The sequence below is a fragment of the Vipera berus genome (genome assembly GCF_964194415.1).
Source record: "Vipera berus genome assembly, chromosome: Z".
NCBI classification, from domain to species: Eukaryota; Metazoa; Chordata; class Lepidosauria; order Squamata; family Viperidae; genus Vipera; species Vipera berus.
In genome coordinates, this window is record NC_138205.1 from 4647896 (window position 1) to 4671103 (window position 23208).

Consider the following 23208-nt stretch of genomic DNA (forward strand, 5'->3'; position numbering starts at 1 on the left):
CCCCAAAACCATCAGCCCCAAAACTAACAAGTTTTAAACCAGGGTTTCTTTCTCCGGCTGCTATTCTAGCAACTCGAAGTACAGAAGCTGGTTAACGGAGCTGTTCCGGGCTTCGTTTCCACCGCCATTAAAAGAATAAATGAAGGTGTTTTAAGTGGAGGTAACCTGCGGGGGAATTACAGTCTCTTAGCTGTAGGAAGCGGCGCCTGAGTGATGCAGGGGGGGGGAATTGATGGGAGGGTCCGTATTATATCATGCAGCTGGATTTGTCTTTGCAAGAAAGGGAAACTGGTCTGATTTGAGGTCTGGAGGCAGAAATCAAAAAGGAATAAGCGAATTCAGCTTGCAGGTGCAAATTACATTTTAAGGCTTGAAAGCTTTACTTGATGTACAGGTATCCCTCCGGGAAGTTTCAGAGATGGAGGAGACCCGTGGAAGGAAATTGCAAGGAGAAAAAAAAAACCTGAAAATCCTGAGTTTATTTACTCACTAGGAGCATTTTTGGTCCATTCTGGTGTTGCAAAGCAAGGCCCTAGGGCGTGCAAACACTCTTGGCCAGAATCAACCATTTTGCAGCATCCAGTCAAGGCAGGATTTGGTCAGAATGGAGCTGGAAGGGACCTTGGAGGTCTTCTAGCCCAACCCCCTGCTCAAGCAGGAGATCCTACACCATTTCAGACAGGTGGCTGTCCTGTCTTTTTTCAAAAAAAACCTCCAGTGATGGAGCACCCACAGCTTCTGGTGGCAAGCTGTTCCACTGGTTAATTGTCTTCACTGTTAGGAAGTTTCTCCTTAATCCCAGGTTGCTTCTCTCCTTGATTAGTTTCCATCCATTGCTTCTTGTCCTGCCTTCAGGTGGTTTGGAGGATAGCTTGACTCCCTCTTCTTTGTGGCAGCCCCTGAGATACTGGAACACTTGCTAACACGTCACCCCTAGTCGTTCTTTTCACTAAACTAGACATATCCAATTCCAACAGCCCTGATGTTTCTGCATAGCTTGGGAGGGAAAAAAATTACTTTATGGTGGCAGAGGATGCAGTGAGTTGAGAATCCTGTGGGTCCCATGAGTGTAGCAGAAGTAAGTGCAGGTACTCCTCGATTTGTGACCATAATTGACCTCAAAATTTCTGTGGCTAAGTGGGAGAGTTTTTAAGTAAGCTGTGCCCCATTTTACGACCTTTCTTTCTTGCCACAGTTAAGTGAATCACTGCAGTTGTTAAATTCTTGTTTTGCCTTCTGGTGCTTTGGAGAATAAGTTGACCCCCTCTTCTTTGCAGAAGCCCCTCAAATATTAGGAGATGGCTATCATGTGTTCCCCCCCAAGTCCATTTTTTGTCTAGATTGGCCAAACCCAAATCCTGCAACCGTTCTTCCTATGTTTTAGTTTCCAGGCCTTTAATCATCTTAGTAGCTCTTCTCTGCATTTTTCCCAAAGTCTCAACATTTTTTTTTTTTTTGTACAATGTGGTGGCCAAAACCGGATGCAGGATTCCAGGTGCGGCCTTAACAAAGCGGTACTGATACTTCCCATGATTTTGATCAGAGGGTGTGTGTGTGTGTGTGTCTTCAAACTTGGCCCTTTGATGACTTGTGGACTTCAACTCCCAGAATTCCTCAGCCAGCGAGCCTGGCTGAGGAGTTCTGGGAGTTGAAGTCCACAAGTCATCAAAGGGCCAAGTTTGAAGACCCCTGATTTTTGATTCTATGCCTCTGTTTATACAACCCAGGTTTGTATTAGCTTTCTTGGGGCCATTGGTGGAAATGTGGCCAGGATGCAGGTCTATTTTAGTTCTGATGCTTTGGAGGAGGGGGAGGGGGCAAGTAGGAAAAGCATCTGAACTTTGACCTCATGCCCTGCTTTGATCCCTCTGGCCGGCTCAAAATACCATAGAGTAGCCGGAGTCCTGATTTGCAGAGGCGGCCTTGAAAAGAGTCCAGCCTCGCGGGCCTCCCTCAGGCGCCCTTCTCCCCTCTGGGCGCCTTACCCCTCCCGCTTCTCGTCTCCGGGACAAGGCGCCAGGGCTCGCAGCCAATCAAATGCGCCTGGCTCCAGCGCGCCGGCCAATCGGAAAGAAAGAGGGCGGAGACCAACAGCCGCTTCGCTTTGTACACGGCTGGCTGGCGAGCTGCCTCGCGCGTGCGCGTTGGTTTAGCCTCGCGCTGTATACGCGGGATGGAACGTTGGGCGGCCGCGGCGTTCGATTCCCTGTCTTTGAACTCGGGACCTGGGTCGCGCGCGCGTGTCGTGTGAACGGGTTGACTCGGGAGTTGCTTTTTTGTTTTTTTTTTTGCAACACCATCTGCGGATTCTGAACTCCAGTTTCTGCCTTCCCCGCCCCAGGATGATTCCCACGACCCCCTCCCCCTGTGCTTCTCGAGCACGCTTCTGGAAGCCGTTCAGAGGTTTAGAGCCCATCTTCCTGCAAGGATGCTCAGCCCGGTTTAGATTTATTTTCGCTGTGGTTATAGTTGAGGCTGTGGTGTGCTGTGCCATCCAGAAAAATCGGCCAACCCTGGAGTCAGGTTAAGCGTGTTGTGGGAACAGAGGCAAAAGCTAACAGATGGAACCCCCTGCTGACATGCAGCCGGTTAGTTACGGCCTGAAGATGTTTTTGCAAGTTTAGTGAATAAGTTATTAGAGAGAGAGAGAGAGAGACAAAGTGATCCTGGACGCACAGTAAAGGTCCTCGATTTACAAGCCTTCATTTAGTGACCGACGTTACTATGGTGCTGAAAAAAGTGACATTACTGTTTTTCACACTTGTTAGCAACCGGCAAGAAAGGTCCTAAAATTTTTGGCTCCGTTGTGGCTGTAAGTCGAGGACTCCCTGTGTTATCTTTGAACTACAATGCCTATAATTTGACTAATAATTTTGCCAGATTTATTCAGAATACTGGTAATCCTCGACTTACGACCACAATTGACCCTAACATTTCTGTTGCTAAGAGAGACATTTGTTAAGGGAGTTTTGCTCCAATTTTACGACTTTTCTTGTCACCTTCGTTAACCAAATCCCCGCAATTGTTAAATTAAGTCAACCCGACGTTAAGTGAATCTGGCTTCCCCATTGACTGCTTGTCAGACGGTCGCAAGAGCGGATCGCGTGACCCCCGGGGGAACGCCGCGACCGTCGTAAACATGCGCAGGTTGCCAAGCGTCTGAATTCTGATCACGTGACCACGGGGGAAGTTGCAACGGTCGTAAGTGAAAAATGGTCATAAGTCGCTTTTTTTCCAGCGCGAGTAGTAACTTCCAACGGTCGCTGAACAAGTGCTTGTAAGTCAAGGACCACCTGTAATCTGCCGATGTGGCAGAGATCGAATCAAAGCTTTTATCGGAGTTTGCTGATAGGTTTCCCACGGTCTCCGAAGCTGCTGAACCTCCGGTTAACCATGAAAATTCTTGTTTTTGAAAAATCTCCGTAGTAGTCCCTCCGCCGTCTCCTTCTCCACACTGAGTTAATTGTGAGAGTCCATTGACAATCTACTCAGGAGGCCGTGGGTAAAATTTACAGGAGGTCAGCAGTGAGTTAATAGAGTTTCCGCCGCAGTGGCAAAGAGCCAAAAACGGCACCACAATTCAGAGGAAGCGGCAAGGCGAGAGGCCTGCAAGATTTGCAACGGTTTGCAGCTTTGAAGGGCCGCTGAGCCGGGCAGCAGCGGGAAGTGGCTTGACCGGCTGTATTGATTTTTACGATTTATTTGTGTCCCGACTTTTATTTTTATTTTTTACAAATAGCTCAAGGCGGTGAACATACCCAATGCAACATCCTCCTCCGATTTTCTCCACAACAACAACCTTGTGAGGTGGGCTGGCGAGAGAGAGAGAGAGAGAGAGAGAGAGAGAGAGAGAGAGAGAGAGAGAGAGAGAGAGATGGTTTTCATGCCTAAGGCGGGACTAGAACTCACCGTCTCCTGGTGATTGATCCAAAGCCACCCAGCCGGGTTTCATCCTAAGGTGGGACTACAATTGCCAGCCTCCTGGTTTTTGCCACCAAGTCTCCCCGTCAGCTTTCGTGTCTAAGGCAGGACTTGAACTCACCATCCCCTGGTGATTGGCTCAAAGTCACCCAGCTGACTTTCATAGTTAAGGCAGGACTAGAACTCAGAGTCTCCTGGTTCATTGGCCCAAAGTCACCCAACTGACACTCACACCTAAGGCTGGACTAGAACTCACTGTCTCCTGGTGATTGGTCCAAAGTCACCCAGCCGGCTTTCACCTCTCGGGCGAGACTTGAACTCACCATCTCCTGGTGATTGGCTCAAAAGTCACCCCGCTGACTTTCACAGTTAAGGTGGGACTAGAACTCCCAGCCTCCTAGCTTCACCATTAAAACAAGCTGGTTCTCTTTTGCTCCCTTTGGCTGGCTTTCGTGTCCGTCTGGGGGGCGGGAAATTGGTTGGAGACCCTGGTTCGAAACCCCCCCACGATGTTCCCAAAAAGGCCACTTGCGGCCTTGCAAAGTTGCACGGCTGAGGCCGAGCCACACTCATCCAGCTGCTTTATTTTCCTTGATTCTCCCCCCCCCCACACTTTCGGTAGTATGGTGTCTTTGAGGCGCCTTCTCTCCTGAGGCTCTCCGATCCACCCCGGAGCCATCTTTGCTTCTACCGGGATCTGCCAGTCCCGCAAAAATCCGGGTTCCTGCTCCCATGTCGTTCAGCGCCACCATCTTGTTCTCCCCGTCCCACGGGAAAGAAGCCAAATGCTGCTGTGGCACTTGCAAGCAGGAGCCGGGGGGTCCCGCCACGGCCCCGCCACCCCTACCCCCATCGTCCCCTCCGTGCACCCCCATCACCATCACGGGCACGGGGCTGACGGTCCAGTCCTCGGAGCAGCTGCTCCACCTCATCTACCAGCGGGTTGAAAAGGCGGTCAGCTTAGCCGAGCTGGCGCTGAACTTGGCCCGGGCCAACAACGACGCCTTGAGACGCCTCGAGGAAGACGTGGCGGCCCTGCGACGGGCGCCCCTCGTGGCCCTCAAACCCAGCCCCGAGGAGCAGCCAGTGGACGCCGAAGACGAGGAGGACCTGGAGGCCGAAGGGTTCGGGAACGGCGTCCAGGTGGTCATCGAGGAATTGAGGCAGCTGGGAGCCGCGTCGGCTGCAGCGGGGCGATCCGAAACTTTGGCCTTCTCGCCCGTATCGGCCCTCGGCGGAGTACGTAGCTTGGAATTGGGGTGGGGTGGGGTGGGTGGGCTCTGTCTCTCCCGCTCCATCAAATCCGAGCCGTAGCCCCGTCCCGCCGGTCGGGCACAGATGGCATCATGAATAGTTGATGGCGTTTCCCGCGCTCCCTGCCAAACGCTCCTCCAGAGAGTGGCGATCTGGGAGTCGCGCCAAATCTGGGCTGGAGAAGCTGCAGCGAGAGAGCTGAAAACCCTGCCAGGGTTGGCAACGTCGTCCTTAGGCCGAGCTGGAACTGGGTTTGGCGCTGCTCGGGGTAAATGAGGAGTTTGGGCTGAGCTGGCGGAGGGCTGGCAGGAAAGGAGCGTGGGAAAAGCTTCCGACAGGAGGAGGAAAACCGCCTCGCAGCCTCGGCTGCTCATTTGGGCCTGGCACGATTCCCCTGCGCTGAGGGGCGATGAGGAGAGGCTTTGCATTCCACGTGGGCGTTCAGAGCATTGTAGATTTTGCCTTCCTAGTCCTCGACTTACGACTGGGAGAATTCCTGCTGCTCACCAGGAGGCGGTTGGGCCCCATGTGACGACCTCCAGTTTCACAGGTAGTTAAGCGAATCGCTGCGTCTTTGTTAAGTGAATCGTGGTCATTAAGCGAACCCGGCTTCCCCCGCTGATTTTACTTGCCGGAAGCCCTCTGGGATGGTTGCTAACGGCGATCGCGAATGACCCCGGGGTGTTGCGACCGTCGTGAACACCCGCCCGGTTGCCAAGTGTCCATATTTTTGATCATGTGACCACAAGGATGCTGTAACAGTCATAAGTGTGGAGACCGGTCATGAATCATTTTTTTCAGTGCCTCTGCATCTTCAAACAGGCACTTAGCAAACGGTCATAAGTCGAGGACTATCGCTAATGTTCCAACAAATCTCCTTATTTATGCACGTATGTAGGAAGACTGCAGAGGAGTAGAGTTTTCAAGGCTAGAGTGGCATGAAAAGTACGTTTCAAGGAATTGGGGGGCTGCTTGCTGCCCCTCCTCTCAAAGTGCTAAAGCAGAGAGGTTTAGAAATTGGAACACAGGTAGTCCTCGACTTACGACAATTTGTTTAGCGACTGTTCAAAGTTACAACGGCACTGAAAAAACCCAACTTAGGACCAGTTTTCCCGCACTTAGGACCGTTGTCGCATTCCCCCACCTTCACACGCTGAAAATTCTGAACCTTGGTTCCTATTTATGACATTTGCAGCGTCCCGGAGTCACATGATTTCCCCCATTTGCGACTTTCTGGCTAGTCAAGTCAATGGGGAAAGCCGGATTCACTTAACAACCGCGTTCCTAACTTAACAACTGTGGCAAGCAAAGTCGTACAATGGGACGAAGTTCCCCGAACAACTCTTTGCCTAGCGACGACAATTTTGGTCTTGGTATTTGTGCGCTTTCAATGGATTCGTACATTAACTGTCTCGCTTAGCGATGAAAATTTGGGGGGGGGCTTAATTTGTTCTGTCATTGCCAAAATCGTGTTCAGTATCACAATGGGGGGCCGTTGTGGTCGTAAGCCGAGGACTACCAGCAAAGGGGACTCCCGTTTGTGCGGGACGTGTGTAATTATTCCTCTCCCGCCAGGTAGCCGAGGAATGTCCTACAGGAGACGCCCCAGTACCACCGGTGTATGTTCCTCCTTCCTCCCCCACCCCACCGATGGCCCATCAGCCACTTCTGCAACCTCTGAATGACCCCCTCTCTTGTCCAGAGGGGTCCCCCACCAGCACGACCCACGAGGAGACCCCGAACGGCGAACCCCATTTCTCTGTAGGCTTCAGCAGTCCCCCTTGCAGGAGCAGAAGCATCGGGCAGAAGAACGCCAGGCGCAAACGGGATCTGGTCTTGTCCGTGAGTTGACTTCCCTTCCTACCACTTTACAAGGCCTTGGTAAGGCCACACTTGGAATACGGCGTCCAGTTTTGCTCACCACGATGTAAAAAAAGATGTTGAGACTCTAGAAAGAGTGCAGAGAAGAGCAAGAAAGAGGATCAGGGGACTGGAGGCTAAAACATACGAAGAACAGTTGCAGGAATTGGGGATGTCTAATTTAATGAAGAGAAGGACGAGGGGGGACATGATAGCAGTGTTCCAATATCTCAGGTGCTGTCCCAAAGAAGAGGGAGTCAAGCTATTCTCCAAAGCACCCGAAGGCAGGACAAGAAGCAATGGACGGAAACTCATCAAGGAGAGAAGCAACCTAGAACTAAGGAGAAATTTCCTAACAGTTAGAACAATTAACCAGTGGAACGACTTGCCACCAGAAGGTGTGAATGCTCCAACACTGGAGGTTTTTAAGAAGAAACTGGATAACCATTTATCTGAAATGGTACAGTTTCCTGCCTGAGCAGGGGGGTTGGACTAGATGACCTCCAAGGTCCCTTCCAACTCTGTAATTCTCTTCTAACCCAATAGCACGTGCCAGATTTGAAAGGAATCTTCTCTTTGCTCCTTGGTGGGAGAGCGAAGAAGAGCAGGGTGGACTTGAAAAAGACGACCTCCCCTCATAGAACGATAGTTCTGGCTTGGAAGAAATCAAGGAGAAACCCCACAATTATTATAATAATTATAATTATTATTATTATTACGGCCGAGCTTGTGACCCACAATGCATCCGCCGTTCGGAAGGCTTGTTGTCTGAATCGTGTTTTTCATCACCCGGGACCGAGTTTGGCTGAATTTTGCCGCCTTCTCTTTTCCCCTTTATAGAAACTGGTCCACAACGTTCACAACCACGTCGCCAACGAAAAGCGGTTTGATGGCGCGGAAAGGTGAGCTGTTGTGTGAGAGACAAATAAAATCAATAAGGCTTTGCTAATTACAGGCAGTCCTCGACTTAACGGCCGTTCGTTTAGTGACCGTTCGAAGTTACCACGGCACTGGAAAAAAAGTGACTTAGGACCAGTTTTTCACACTTAACGACCGTTGCATTATCCCCGTGGTCACGGGATCAAAATTCAGCCACGGGGCTACGAGTTCAGATTTATGACGGTCGCAGCGTCCCGGGGGTGTGTGTGTTCATGCTATCCCCTTTTTGTGACCTTCTGAGAAGCAAAGTCAATGGGGAAGTTAAGATTCGCTTAAGAACTGCGTTTCTAATGTGATTCGCTTAACAACCGGGGCAAAAAACACAGTGGTGGGATTCAAATACGTGAACAACCAGTTCTCTGTGCGGATGCCGCTTCCGGAAGTCCGTTCTGGCCCTGGGCAACAAAAAAATTAGCTATCGGTTCTGCCAAACTGGTGCGAACTGGCTGAATCCCACCACTGGGCAAAACTCAACAATTGTCTCACTTAGCGACAGAAATTTTGGGCTCAGCTGTGGGTGTATGTCGAGGACTAACCTGTACGTCTTTACCGTCTTGGGATTTCACTTTCCTGTCAAAGAAAGCTGTCGTGAGCTTTGGAACAAAGCGATCAGCAGACGGTGTGGTGTTTTCTATCACTTTGTGCAGTCCAAGGGTGTTTCGGTTGTTGTCGAATGCACAAAGCCGGCAAAGATTTTTCTTCCATTTATCCGGCTGCCTTGCTTCCCAGAAAAAAGTGGATCCCATTATCCGTTGTTATCAGCAGCGTCCGATTTATAGATTAGGTGCAAAGCGTTTTATCAACGGTGAGCAGTGCTTTGCTGTGAAAAATGGAAAACTCTACCGGTAAGTCCTCAACGTATGACCGCAAAAATTTCCGATTGCTAAGCAAGAGAGTTAAGTGAGTTTTGCCTCCTTTTTACCATCTGGCTGGCTGCAGCTGTTAAGTGGATCCCTGCAAGTTCAGTTAGTAAACACGGTTGTTAAGTGGATCCGGCTTTCCCCCATTGTCTTTGCTCGTCGGAAGGTCGCAAAAGGGGTTCACGCGACCCCGGGACAACCGCAACCGTCGTAAATATGAGTCAGTTGCCAAGCGTCCAAATTTTGATCACGTGACCCTGGGGATGCTGCAATGGTCATAAGTGTGAAAAAATGGCCATAAGGTCTGTCTTTTCCCCAGGCATTGTGACAACAATACTGGTCTTTTAGTGACATTCTTGTGAATGCTCCAACACTGGAGGTTTTTATGCGGAGACTGGACAACCATTTGTCTGAAATTATCTAGGTTTTCCTGCCTGAGCAGGGGGTTGGACTAGATGACCCCCCGAGGTCCCTTCGAACTATTATTGTTATTATGATTATGATTTTATGCTAATTTTTTACTTCAGTTTTTGAAGTCTGCTAGGCCAGGGGTAGGCAACCTGGGCTCTTTTATGACTCATGGACTTCAACTCCCAGAATTCCTGAGCCAGCATGGCTCAGCTTGGAAACCTCTCCCTTTTCCCTCAGCATGGCTGGCTCAGGAATTCTGGGAGTTGAAGTCCACGAGTCATGAAAGGGCCATAGATCCCCCATGCTGGCTCAGGAATTCTGGGAGTTGAAGTCCACAAGTCATAAAAGAGCCAAGGTTGCCTTGCCCTGCAGCTAGGCTATTTACTCTGTTCCTTCTTTTGCAGTATTAAATCAACCTGGAATATTTCCGTGGTGAAGTTTTTGCTGGAAAAACTCAGACACGAATTGGTTTCCAATCACCATAATTATACGGATAAGGAACTTAAAGGTGAGCTGGGTTGGTTTTTTTTAATTAATTTTTTTTTATTTTTTTCCCCCCACCCCATTTGGTTTCCAGGTTTCGCCACTCGAACCTACAGGTAGTCCTCAGCTTAACCACGCTTCGTTTAGTGACTGGAGTTACAACAGCGCTGGGGAAAAAAGTGACTTATGACCGTTTTTCACTTGACGAACGGTACATGTGGTCAAAATTCAGTGGTTTGGGCCACTGTTTTCGTATTTGTGACGGTTGCAGCGTCCCGGGGTTACGTGATCCCCTTTTGCGACCTCGGGACAATGGGGAAGCCAGTGTCTTCGTTTAATAACTGTGGCAAGACAGGTCGTAAAATGGAGCAAAACTCACTTAACAAATCTCTCGCTTAGTAACAAGAGAAATTTTGGTCATAAGTCAAGGACTACCTGCATTCCAAATTCATCCCCCCCCCTCTTCCCCGCCCCACCCAAATCATTATATTCCTCTTCCGTCGCTAAACAGAACATTTTTTTTCCTTCGGCTTTAGAAATAGCTTCTGGTGTTTATTCCAGAACTGATGGATGATATTTGAAATGTTGAATTGTGTAAACGGAGAGATGTGTTTATAGCAGCCTTTGGCGATCTAGAGTGACCCAAATTCTGGCGTTCTGGGTTGCCGACTTGTGTACACTTGTGCACAGACACGCTTTCTTCTTTTAGGTGCTTGTGTGGCCTACTTTTTGACCAAGCGACGCGAATATCGGAATTCTCTCAATCCTTTCAAAGGGCTTAAGGAGAAAGAGGAGAAGAAATTACGCAGCCGGCGGTATCGGGTAAGGCTCGGCAATTCCGTACGTTGTGGGTGTGTCAAATCTGACAAAAAGAAGGACCAGGGCAGACACGATAATAGCTTTCCAATATTTGAGGGGCTACCCCAAAGAAGAGTGTGTGTGTGGGGGGGGGGGGTAAACCTATTCTCCAAAGCACCTGAAGGCAGGACAAGAAGCAACAGGTGGAAACTAACCAAGGAGAGAAGCAACTTGGAATTAAGGAGGAATTTCCTGACGGTGAGAATAATTAATCAGTGGAACGGCTTGCCACCGGAAGTTGTGGGTGCTACATCACGGGAGGTTTTCGAGAAGAAATTGAACAGCCATTTTTTCTGAAATGGAATAGGGTCTCTTGCTTGAGCAGAGGGTTGGACTAGAAGACCTCACAGGTCCCTTCCAACTCTGTTATTCTATTAGTCTAACAATGAGAAGGACTAGGGGTGACATGATAGCAGTCTTTCAGTATTTGGGGGCTGCTACAAAGAAGAGTTGGGGGATCAACCTCTTCTCCAAAGCACCTGAAGGCAGGACAAGAAACAACGGATGGAAACTAACCAAAGCAAAGAGAGAAGCAACCTAGAACTAAGGAGAAATTTCCTGACAGTGAGAACAATTAGCCAATGGAACAGCTTGCCACCAGAGGTTGCGGGTGCTCCAACACTGGCGGTTTTTACGAGAGATTGGACAACCATTTCTCTTAAAAGGTATTTGCGGCCTGAGCAGGGGGTTGGACTAGAAGACCTCCGGGGTCCCTCCAATTCTTGTTATTCTGTAATTTGGTTGCAGGTGACCCGATGACTCTTATTCTGTTTATTACTTTGGGGTGGGGTGGGGTTTCGTCACGTTTTAAAAGTCAATACAAGGCTTCCAGCGATTTTATTTCACGACGTCTGCACACAAAAATTTTGAAGCTCCAATGTGGAAGAGGAAATTGCAGCAATGTTCCACTGAAATTTATGGAGAAAAAAACTATTTCCCCCCCACCCCCACCTCGAGGGTGATGGAATAATAGGGGCTTAGCCAAGAGGCAAAACACAGATGTTAAAAGCAAACGTCCACCAAGGCAGCCCGATCGGTTTCCTGTGAAAATATGAAATATTTAAAAGTGCAAATGTAAAATGTTTTAAAATTTAAAATCGCTAAATGCAAGCTGATCACGGGCTTCTCCGTTGACGTAAGGGAATTCTCCTCCTAGACTCCATAAAATGTTGGTCTCTTTTTTCCCAACTCGGTGTTAGCTGTATTTATTTCCAAATGCAAACTTCCAGTTTTTTACGACCTTCCTTTAATTGTATTTACAGAAGTGCCAGTTCCATTATCTTCCAGGGCTGATATACGATCAGGCTGGCAGTCTATCAACGTTACGGGTGGGATTAAGCCTTACTGGGTTTAATTTAGATTTAAGTTGTGGTCCCCCTCAGCTTTGCAGTCGATGGCAGCGGAAATATATACAGGGGGTGTCACGTCTTCCATCATCCTGCCTTCATCTACTCTCGGGCCTGGGACTTGTTTGGCAATATTCATCTTAAAATAAACGTGGAAGGAGATTCTCCGACGTTTAGGTCAAGGCTGTCCCAAAGGTGTTTTTTTTCAAGAGGCAACTGGATTGTTCCCTGTTTTTTCTCTGAAGACTTTTCGCTTCTCATCCCAGAAGCTTTCTTCAGTTCTGACTGAATGGTGGGGAAATGGAAGGATTTATACTCCTTGCAGACAGCCGGTCATTTGCATTCTTTTAGAGAACTGTTGAGGTCACCTGGAGGTTTTCACCTGTGTCCTCGGGGTCACCTGAGCGGTGGAAATGGGTATGGGGCCTTCTTGGCTGCTGGAAGTTTTCTGCCCTGCGTCTCTTTTCCTTGTTGAAAGGCCTTCAAAGAAGAAAATAGTTGCCTCCTGAAGAAGCACCTTTGGAACAACCATTACCTGGATCAGGGATAGGCAACCTTAGCTCTTTTATGACTCGTGGACTTCAACTCCCAGAATTCCTGAGCCAGCATGAGGGAAACTTTGGCCCCTTCATGACTCGTGGACTTCAACTCCCAGAATTCCTGAGCCAGCATGAGGGAAACTTTGGCCCCTTCATGACTCGTGGACTTCAACCCCCAGAATTCCTGAGCCAGCATGAGGGAAATTTTGCCCCCTTCGTGACACGTGAACTTCAACTCCCAGAATTCCTGAGCCAGCCACGCTGAGGGAAAAGGGAGAGGTTTCCAAGCTGAGCCATGCTGGCTTAGGAATTCTGGGAGTTGAAGTCCACGAGTCATAAAAGAGCCCAGGTTGCCTACCCCTGACCTGGATGATTGTGAACCTCCTTCAACATTTAGCCGTGCACTTCGGGAGGAACCCCCTTTGAACGGCGCGGGAGGATGAACGGAATTCCAGGGGGGAAAAAATGGCAGACTACGGGAACCATTTGCACTTTGGTTTGAGTTGCAGACAACACAAACTCATCCCCGACAGCCTGCGCGTCTCTTGGACGGAAGGCTCCACACCCATTTGCACCACTCAGGGGACTCTGAGGACACAGGTAAGGCCATCCAGGTGGCCTCAACGGCTCTCTAAAAGAAGGCAAAGGACTAGCTACCTGCAAGGTTGCAAGAGTTGGTTGCGTGACCTCCGGGGACACGGCATCCGTCATAAATATGAGCCAAGGGGCCGAATTGTGATCATGTGACCACAGGGGATTTTGCCACAGCCGTGTGAAAAAAAGGGTCACAAGTCACTTTTTTCAGTGCCGTTGTGACTTCAAACGGTCAGTAAGTGGGCGGTTGTAAGTCGAGGACCCACCGGTAATAGGGGTGGGGTGAAGAGGGGTTGTTATTGGCTATCTCAGCTCCATCTTCTGCAGCTTGTTGTCTCCGTATAAAAAAGGGGAATAGAGCGTTTCATCGTATTGCACCAGGGGACTGATCCAAATTGGGCAATATAGGTAGATCAGGGCTCTCGAAACCCGGCGACGTTTAAGACTTGTGGACTTCAACTCCCAGAATTCCATGCTACCTGAGGGATTCTGGGAGTTGGAGTCCATGCAACTTAAAATGGCCAAGGTTGAGAAACGCAGCCTAGACCAGGGATCTTCAAATTTGGCCCTTTGACGACTTGTGGACTTCAGCTCCCAGAATTCCATGCTGCCTGAGGGATTCTGGGAGTTGGAGTCCATGCAACTTAAAGCGGCCAAGGTTGAGAAACAGGGCCTAGACCAGGGATCTTCAAACTTAGCCCTTTGATGACTTGTGGACTTCAACTCCCAGAATTCCTCAGCCAGGCCTGGCTAAGGAATTCTGGGAGTTGAAGTCCACAAGTCCTCAAAGGGCCAAGTTTGAAGACCCCTGGCCTAGATGATTGAAGTTGATGGGATTTCTGCTAGTAATAATTGTTCCATCTTGCTCTAATCTAGCGGATCTTCCCTAGATAATTAGCTATTATGGATCCAGCTCATTACCGTTATCCTTGCTTTTGTGCAAACATTTCTTCTGTGTAATGAACCAGAAGAAAACAACAAGTATATCACACAGGTTGTGATATCAATGTACATGTGGCCTCATTTCCCCCCCCCCCTCCCTTGTCTCCTCTCCCTATGGATGCCTGGAAAAGTATTTTCATCCTGGTTTAATTGGGGTTAAACAGACCAAATTCCGCAGGGTCTTCCTGCTGATTTTAGCTTTTTTGCTCAATATTCATTTAACCCTCAGAATAGGATAATTTTGAAAAAAAAATAATTCATCTCCCCTTTCAATCATCCATCCAGGGCCAGAAAGCAGCAGCAGACTTATAATAAATACTTGAGGAGAAAAAAGACCATAAAAATTCCAAAATGAACTTTTTACAAGACCAGACACGATTTTAAGTTTTATGCTTTGCTTAAACTAGCGAGGTCCCCTAATCGGGAAGTGTCTCTGGGATTTTATATATATATATTTTAAAGGTTAAGGTAAAGGTAAAGGTTCCCCTGCACACGCGTGCTAGTCGTTTCCAACTCTAGGGGCCGGTGCTCATCTCCGTTTCAAAGCCAAAGAGCCAGCGCTTGTCCGAGGACATCTCCGTGGGCGCACGGAACGCTGTTACCTTCCCACCGTAGTGGTCCCTATTTTTCTACTTGCATTTTTTTTACGTGCTTTCGAACTGCTAGGTTGGCAGAAGCTGGGACGAGTAACAGGCACTCACTGTTAAGCGGCACTCGGGATTCGACCCGCCAAACTGCCGACCTTCTGATCGACAAGCTCAGCGTCCTAACCCACTGAGCCACTGCGTCCCTTTTAAAGGTTATCACCTCACTAAGTTATGAATAGACGTCTAAGAGAAATAAATTCGATTTTTTTTTCCAGAGTTCACGTGCTTAAGATGATCCAAAGGCTTCCCGGCTTCTTAAAACAAACCCCCATAAAAACATTTTTTCCCCCAAGCAGCAGCTTATCTTCCATTTTGCTCCCGTGTATAGGTTGTGCTCGCCTTACAACAGTTCATTTAGCGACCATTCAAAGTTACGACGGCACTGGAAAAAGTGACTTATGACCGTTTTGCACTCTTAACGACCGTTCCACTATCCCCGTGGTCACGTCATCAAAATTCAGACAGCTGGCAACTGGCTCGTATTTCTGACGGTTGCAATGTCCTGGGGTCACGTGATTCACTTTTGTGACCTTCCAACAAGCAAAGTGAACGGTCCGATTCGCTTAACAGCCAGGTTACTAACTTTAAGAACTGCAGGGATTGCTTTAACAACTGTCTGGTTGTAAATTGAGGACTGCCTGTATTTAATTTTAACGGCCCCGCCCAGGTCAGGACAGTTTATTCCCCAACGTGCACGCGAGGTCGTAAAATGAGGCAAAACTCACTTAGCGACTGTCTCGCTCAGCATTTTACCATTGAGGTTGTAAACAGAGGACTCTCTGCATACAGTAAGTCCTCAACTTAAAACGGTTTACCTAGTGACCGTTCAGTGTTACAACACCGTTGGGGAAAAAACGACGTATGACCGTTTTTCCGACCGTTGCAGCATCCCTGTGATCAAAATTTAAAAGCTTGGAGCTGATTCATATTTACAACAGTCGCAGCGTTCCAGGATCATGTGATCCCTTTTTGAGACTTTCTGACGAGCAAAATCAATGGGGGAAGCCAGAGTCACTTAACAGCCCCGATCCTAACCTAACAACCGCAGGGACTCCCTTAACGTCCCGGTCAAGAAAGGTTGCAAAATGGGGCAGAAGTTCACGTGACAATTGCTTTGCTTAGCAACAGAACTCTTAGGCTTAATTGTGGTCGTAGGCCGAGGCCTGCCTGTATATTTAATTTTAAGGGATCAGGAGGGGTTTATTCCCCAAAATGTGCAGGGCCCAGGGTAGGTGGCCAGCGGAGAGAAACTCTCCCCAAAATAAAAATTCAGGAAGCCAGCCTGTGACGTGTCTGCATCCCGCTGATTTCCCAATATCGTTCAGCAAAGCCAAGATCTCACTTTGGTTTCCCAAAGGTGGAAAAAATTGAGCTGGTTGTGATCCATCGAAGCTTCCCTCGCCCATACTGCCCCCCCCCCAGCAGCAGCTGCCATGTGAGTGTGTCTTTGCATGTGTGTGTGTATGTGTGTGTGTGTGTGTGTGTGTGTGTGTGTGTGTGTGATGCCATTGGCCTTAGCAAAGGGGAGTTGCAGGCCTGTCGAAGGGACCCGCCAGCTTCCAACTGTCCCTTGGCTGCCAAGAAGGGTTTGCATTATTCACGGCCATCCGATCCGTGAAGCCTGCGTTCTGCCTCTTTGCCAAATCCGCCTGCCAAATATGGGGCAGGGGACCCAGCCTTGCACGCATGCAAAGAACAGCAGAAAATATGGGTGGTCCTCAACGTCCAATCGTTCGTTCAATGACTGAAGTTACAAAACGTGACTTTGACGACTGTTGTCACGATTAGGATGTCAAGGAGGAAACTTCGGCAGCTACGTGCCTCTGCGTTTCAACCTGCCTTTAGATTTAAGGGGGAGGGGAGGTATTACTTTCAAGGGGATCAGATGGAGAAACGAAACTCCTACGAATGGGCTGAAGACCGCGAAAGCCTGAAACCTTTTCAAGGACACCAGAACAGGTGTGGATTGGAAGCAGACGGTTCCCATAACAAAGTGAACTTGTGCGTACGGCCTGCGTGTAAGACATTGGGGAGTTTGGCTGGGAAAATTATTGCTTCGGTCTACGAATTGGTGTTGGGAACCTCAGAGTTAGCTGTGCTTCGACATAACCGCGCAGTGTATTCAGTAAACGTAGGTACGTTTTTCAGAGACGGAAGTTTTGTTTGCACTCGAGCTGGATGTTGACATAGGAACTTTGCGGCATCATCAGGATCGCGGGTTCAAAGTTCAGAGACTTGGCAACTGGCTCATATTTATGACCTTTGCTGTGTCTTGCGGTCACGCGGTCCCCTTTTGCGGCCTTCTGACAAGCAAAGTCCAGGGGGAGGCTTAACAACCAGGTTACTACCTTAGCAGCTGCCGTGATCCACGTAGCAGCTGAGGGAAGAAGGGGTAAAATGGGGAAAAGTCACTTAACAAAGGATTCAGCCACAGAAATCTCGGCATCAATTGTGATCGTAAGTCGAGGACAACCTGGAAAGAGGTGAGGGCCGTTGTGATAATCCAGGAAGGGCTGTTAGTATCAACTCTTTTTTTCCTCTCAAAAGATGGTTACGTTCCTCATCACACAATAACAGAGTTGGAAGGGACCCCTGGAGGTCTTCTAGTCCAACCCGCTGCTCAAGTGGAGATCAGAGGTACCCAACCTTTGGGGCACCAGGGACCGGTTCCGTGGAGAGAGGCTTTTCCGCGGACCGGAGGGTGCGTAGTTTTGCCTGCTGCCTGCATCTCACAGATGGGGCTTTGCTTGTTTGTGCGGACCGGTTGCTGGCATGCCGCGGCCTGGTACTGGTCCACAGACCTGGGGGGTTGGGGAGCCCTGCCCTAGATCATTTCAGACAATTTGGGTCTCAATTGTCGCCATAAGTCAAGGACTACCTGGCAATAGAGGAGGACAGATGGGCAGGCAACGACGGGAGCAAAGGCCGTTGCGATTGTAATCCAGGAAGAGCTAATCTCTCTCTTTTTTTTTTCTTTCCAGCTTTTTGCCAACCGTTCAGGGGTGGCCCGGCTACTTGGCCCGGAAGAGCAGCTTCTGTGGCAAGGCGTAACCGAAGAGCTGATGTCGGATGAGGAAGACAGCGCCCACGAACCCGGCGTGTGGGTGGCACGGCCCCCACGCTTCCGAGCGACGCCGCTCAGCCAGCTCTGCTACCGTCTGGATGCCAACTCGAAGCACGGCACCAAAGCCAACCGGGTGTACGGGCTGCCCTCCGAGCGCTTGCCCTCTGGGGAGGTCCAGCGTCTGCCCCCGCAGCTCTACAACCCCCACTTTCAAGAGGAAGACCCCAGAACGGGCACCCCAGCCCACCTGCCCAGCCACAAAGCTTTCGGCCCCGAGCTCAGCTCGTTTGTGGAAATCAAAGTGGAAAAAGACGAGTAAGACTGTTTCGGCTCTTTGCAAAAAAGGACCCGCCGAATAAAACCCAGAGAATGGAGGCCGGGTTGGGTGCAAAGTTTTCTTGGGTTGTCTGAATTGGAGTTGAGGAAGGAGAGGGATAGAATCAAGGTCACCGTGAAGTGCTAATACCACTTTACAAGGCCTTGGTAAGGCCACGCTTGGAATACGGCATCCAGTTTTGGTCACCACGATGTAAAAAAAGATGTCAAGGCTCTGGAAAGGGTGCAGAGAAGAGCAACAAAGATGATCAGGGGACTGGAAGCCAAAACATATCAGGAACGGTTGCTGGAATTGGGGATGTCTAGTTTAATGAAGAGAAGGACGAGGGGGGACATGATAGCAGCCTTCCAATATCTCAGAGGCTGCCACAAAAAAGAGGGAGTCAAGCTATTCTCCAAAGCACCAGAAGGCAGGGCAAGAAGCAACGGACCGAAATTAATCAAGGAGAGAAGCAACCTAGAATTAAGGAGAAATTTCCTAACAAGTTAGAACCTTGGTTCTTGTATGACTCGTGGACTTCAACTCCCAGAATTCCTGAGCCAGCCACGCTGAGGGGAACGGGAGAGGTTTCCAAGCTGAGCCATGGCTGGCTCAGGAATTCTGGGAGTTGAAGTCCACAAGTCATGAAGGGGCCAAAGCACAACGTCCAATCTCTTCTTAAAAAACCTCCAGTGATGGAGCGCCCACAATTTCTGGAGGCAAGCCGTCCCACTGGTTAATTGTCCTCACTGCAAGGCTTGGAAAAGGACGATGGGCTTCATTCGCTGAGCTCCCATTGAGCACTAGGAGACAACAGCGGCCATTTTAAGAGGAATCTTAAGAAGATAAGAAGTTGCTGAGACTCTAAAAAAAGAGTGCAGAGAAGAGCAACAAAAATGATTTGGGGGCTGGAGGCTAAAACATATAAAGAACAACTGCAGGAATTGGGTGTGTCTAACAAAGCAGAGGACTACGGGTGACGCAATAGCAGTCTTTCAATATCTGAGGGGCTGCCACAAAGAAAAGGGGTGGGGGGGTCAACCTGTTCTCCAAAGCACCAGAAGGCAGGACAAGAAGCAACGGACCGAAATTAAGCAAGGAGAGAAGCAACCTAGAACTAAGGAGAAATTTCTTGACCGTGAGGACAATTAACCGGTGGAACTGCTTGCCTCCAGAAGTTGTGAATGCTCCAACATTGGAAGTTTTTAAGAAGAGACTGGAGAGCCTTTTATCTGAAATGGTGTACAGTTTCCTGCCTGAGCAGGGGGCTGGACTAGAAGACCTCCAAGGTCCCTTCCAACTCTGTAATTCTCTTCTAACCCAACAGCACGTGCCAGGTTTGGAAGGAATCATCTCTGTTCCCTGGTGGGAGAGTGAAGAAGAGCAGAGTGGACTTGAAAAAGGGGATCTCCCCTCATAGAATGATAGTTCTGGCTTGGAAGAGATCAAGGAGAAACCCCACTGTTGTTTAAGGGGAGAAGAATGCAAAGAGATTTTTCTGCCTTTCAACTTGATTTAAGACCAAACAGGAAGCAAAGTTGAGGTTCTGCAAGAAGCCACCTTGACATCACAAATGGGGTTGGACGAGGAAGATGGGAAGGACGGACACTTCCTGTCCTGCAGCCTCCTTGCATTTCAACCCGCAAATACAGGCAGCCCTCGACTTACGACCACAGTCAGGCCCAAAATTTACGTTGCTAAGTGAGAACATTTGTTATGGGAGTCTCGCCCCATTTTGACGACTTCCCTCGTCACATTTCGTTAACCAAATCGCCGCGGTCGTTAAATCAGTTCGCACGGATGTTAAGTCCATCTGGTTCTCCTCTCGATTTGCGTGTCATTACACTTTGCGTAAAAATGGGCCCCAAATCACTTTAACGAAGGCCCTGCTTAGCCGCCGAGAATTTGGGCTCAATCGTGGTCGTTAAGACGAGGACTAGCAGTATACTTTGCCTCCTGAATGGCAGCTGTTACAGGCCGGGCGATCGATGGATGAGTTCCTCCGTCAGCGAGTTGCGCGCTGGCGAGGAGGGGAAATTTTGGCGGCCTCGTACGCTCTCGTTAGCTCAGCCGTTTGGCTGGAGGCACCTTAGAGCAGGGGTCCCCAAATCCCGGTCCGTGGACCGGTACCGGGCCGCGACATGCCAGCAACCGGGCCACACAAACAAGCAAAGCCCCATCCGCGGGATGCAGGCAGCAGACAAAACCACGCACCTTCCAGTCTGCAGAAAAACCTCTCTCCACGGAACCGGTCCCTGGTGCCCAAAAGATGGCAGACCTCTGGCTTAGAGGCAGGTCTCTTGTTTTCTTTGCAGAAAGATTAAACGAGGCTTTGTAAAAGGAAGAAAAAAATGATGGGCTAAAACAGAGGTCACCAACCTTTGACGGTCGGCGGACCGGAGGAAAAGGGAAGGGAAAGCATTTTACATGGGTGGGTGCGTGCACGTACGCACAGGGCTGCAAATGGGGCAGGGCTAGCGCTTGCGTGATAGCAACCCTGCCCTGTTCTTGTTTGGTGCATTGCCTTGTTTCTGCGCCCACCCCTGGGGCAGCAGTAGACCTTTTTGCGCCTTGCAGCACAATGGCAGCCTGTTTTTGTGCCCCGTAATGCAGCGGTGTCCCATTTTTGTGTCGTGAGGCGCGGCGGCAGCCAGTTTTTGCACCCCCTGGCGCGGTGTCCTGTTTTTGCACCCCGCAGCACTAGCACAAGTTTGGGGTGGCAAGCCTGTCCTGTGGCCACGGCCCACAGGTTGGGGACCCCGATGCTAAAACATTTCTGTGTCATATTAGCTTAGCACATCCTGATTTTCCTTTTGGCAGAAGGAAAAGAAATCAGAATGAAGGGCCCCCGTCCCGTGCAGGGGGTTGGACTGGATGACCTCTAATCTCCCTTTGCAGCCCTGGGATGCTGTGATCTCTGTAAGATGGGCAGGGACACTTTGACAAGAGGAACGCCCGGAAGGCTGCTTTCACACACGAGAGCGCGGGTTGTTTGGCTTCCAGCTTTGCCTAGGTTGAAACTCTGGGGTGGCGTTTTTTTTGTTTTTCTTTGCTTTTATCCTGCTTCAACGTTTTTTATAAATAGCTCATTCTTCCTCCTCCTCTTTTCCCCACAACAACAACAACCCTGCAGTGTGGGTTGGGCTGAGAAAGTGGGTCCGGCCCAAAGTCACCCAGCCAGCTTTCATGACCAAGGCAGGACTAGAATTCCCCGTCTCCTGGTGATTGTGCCAGAGTCACCTAACCGGCTTCCTTGCCTAAGACGAGACTAGAATTCCCCGTCTCCTGGTGATTGTCCCAGAGTCACCTAGCCGGCTTCCTTGCCTAAGACGAGACTAGAATTCCCTGTCTCCTGGTGATTGGCTCAAAGTCACCTAGCCGGCTTCCTTGCCTAAGACGAGACTAGAATTCCCCGTCTCCTGGTGATTGGCTCAAAGTCACCTAGCCGGCTTCCTTGCCTAAGACGAGACTAGAATTCCCCATCTCCTGGTGATTGACTCAAAGTCACCTAGCCGTCTTCCTTGCCTAAGACGAGACTAGAATTCCCCGTCTCCTGGTGATTGGCTCAAAGTCACCTAGCCGGCTTCCTTGCCTAAGACGAGACTAGAATTCCCCGTCTCCTGGTGATTGGCTCAAAGTCACCCAACCGGCTTTCACGCCTAAGGTGGGACTAGAACTCTCCGTCTCCTGGTGATTAGCCCAAAGTCGCCCAGCCAGCTTTCATGTGTAAGGCTGGACTTGAACACACAGCCTCCCGCTTTCTAGCTTGGTGCCTTAAACCGTCTTTATCTTCCGTGCCAGGTGAGAGAGGATTTAGGCTTGCCTCAGTTTGTGGGGAAACCCTGGATCGTCTTGGCATCTGTCCCCCCGTTGGGCGCTGGCAGATCTCTTTGTTTTATTTGCAGGAAGATTAAAAGAGGGTTTGCAAGAAAGCGAAAACGGCACCAGCGAAAACATTTCTGTGTTTCCCGCGCGAGCCCTGCCTGTCCTCTGGTGGCTCCTCTTAGTAGTACAAACGGAGGAACGGTCCAAATCTTAAGAAACAGGCAGTCCTTACCTTACGACCGTTCGTTTAGCGACCAAAGTTACCACGGCACCGAGGAAGTTGACCTACAACCGGTCCTCACATTTACAACTGTTGCAGCAGCTTCCCCCCCGAGCCAGGATGATCAGAATTTGGGCACTTGGTAACGGGGGCGACGTACTTACGACGGTTGCAGCGTCCCGGGAGATCACAGGTGTTTGCCGTTTGCGACCCTGTCAGCAAAGTCAACGGGGTGGTGGTGGTGGGAAGCTGGATTCGCTTAATGACGGCAGCGGCTTTAGTCACAACTCAAGGGGCAGGAAAGGTTGCAAAATCAGGGGCGGCCCACTCAACAGCCTCCTGGCTTAACAATGGAGTTTCTGGTCTCAAGAAATTCGGGTTGTGAGAATTACCTGTACTTATTATTTGTAGTTTTGCAATCTTGGAAAAAAAAACTACAACAACAGCGAAGTCTCCGCTTACTCCTTGTGGCATTCGTTGTTCCGTATCAGTGTTTCTTCCTTTATTCTTGTCTTTTACACTTAACTCTCCCCGGCGAGGACTAGAAATTCTTCTTGGACCGCCGGAGAGGCTATGGACATAATGGATCTATAAGTCAATGATGGGAAGAGTCTGTTTAATGAGCCAAAGGGGGAGAGGGGGGGTGTTTGCTGGGCTTATTTTATACCCTGCCTTGATTATTTTTATAAATAAACCAAGGTAACCAAAATGCACAAGGCTTCTTCATTTCCCCGCCCCCTTTCCTCAGAAAAACAACCTTATGAGGTGGGCTGGGCTGAGGGGGAGGGAAAGCCATGTTTCATGCCTGAGGCAGGACTAGAACTCACCGTCTCCTGGTGATTGGATCAAAGTCACCCAGCCGGCTTTCATGCATAAGGTGAGACTAGAACTCACCGTCTCCTGGTGATTGGCCCAAAGTCACCCAGTTGCCTTTCATGTCTAAGGCAGAACTAGAACTCAACGTCTCCTGGTGATTGACCCAAAAGTCACCCAGCCATCTCTCATGTCTAAGGCAGAATTTGAACTCACCATCTCCTGGTTATTGGTTCAGTCACCCAGCTATCTTTCACGTCGAAGGCAGAATTTGAACTCACCGTCTCCTGCTTATTGGTTCAGTCACCCAAGCTAT

General features: G+C 49.6%; 1 protein-coding gene across 2 annotated transcripts; it reads left to right on the forward strand.

Annotated features, from left to right (window-relative positions):
- The first annotated feature begins 4411 nt into the window (after positions 1-4411).
- Positions 4412-18616, forward strand: LOC308677469 (uncharacterized protein C14orf93-like). 2 transcript variants are annotated; one of them, XM_081343908.1, is made up of 7 exons: positions 4412-5160; positions 6751-7017; positions 7876-7937; positions 9650-9753; positions 10438-10550; positions 11849-11914; positions 17636-18616. In XM_081343908.1, the coding sequence occupies exons 1-7, from the start codon at positions 4654-4656 to the stop codon at positions 18035-18037; spliced, it is 1521 nt and encodes a 506-aa protein (XP_081200034.1). In that variant the 5' UTR covers positions 4412-4653; the 3' UTR covers positions 18038-18616. The 2 variants fall into 2 exon arrangements, with proteins under 2 accessions (XP_081200034.1, XP_081200035.1); XM_081343909.1 differs by lacking the exon at positions 11849-11914.
- Positions 18617-23208: the final 4592 nt, after the last annotated feature.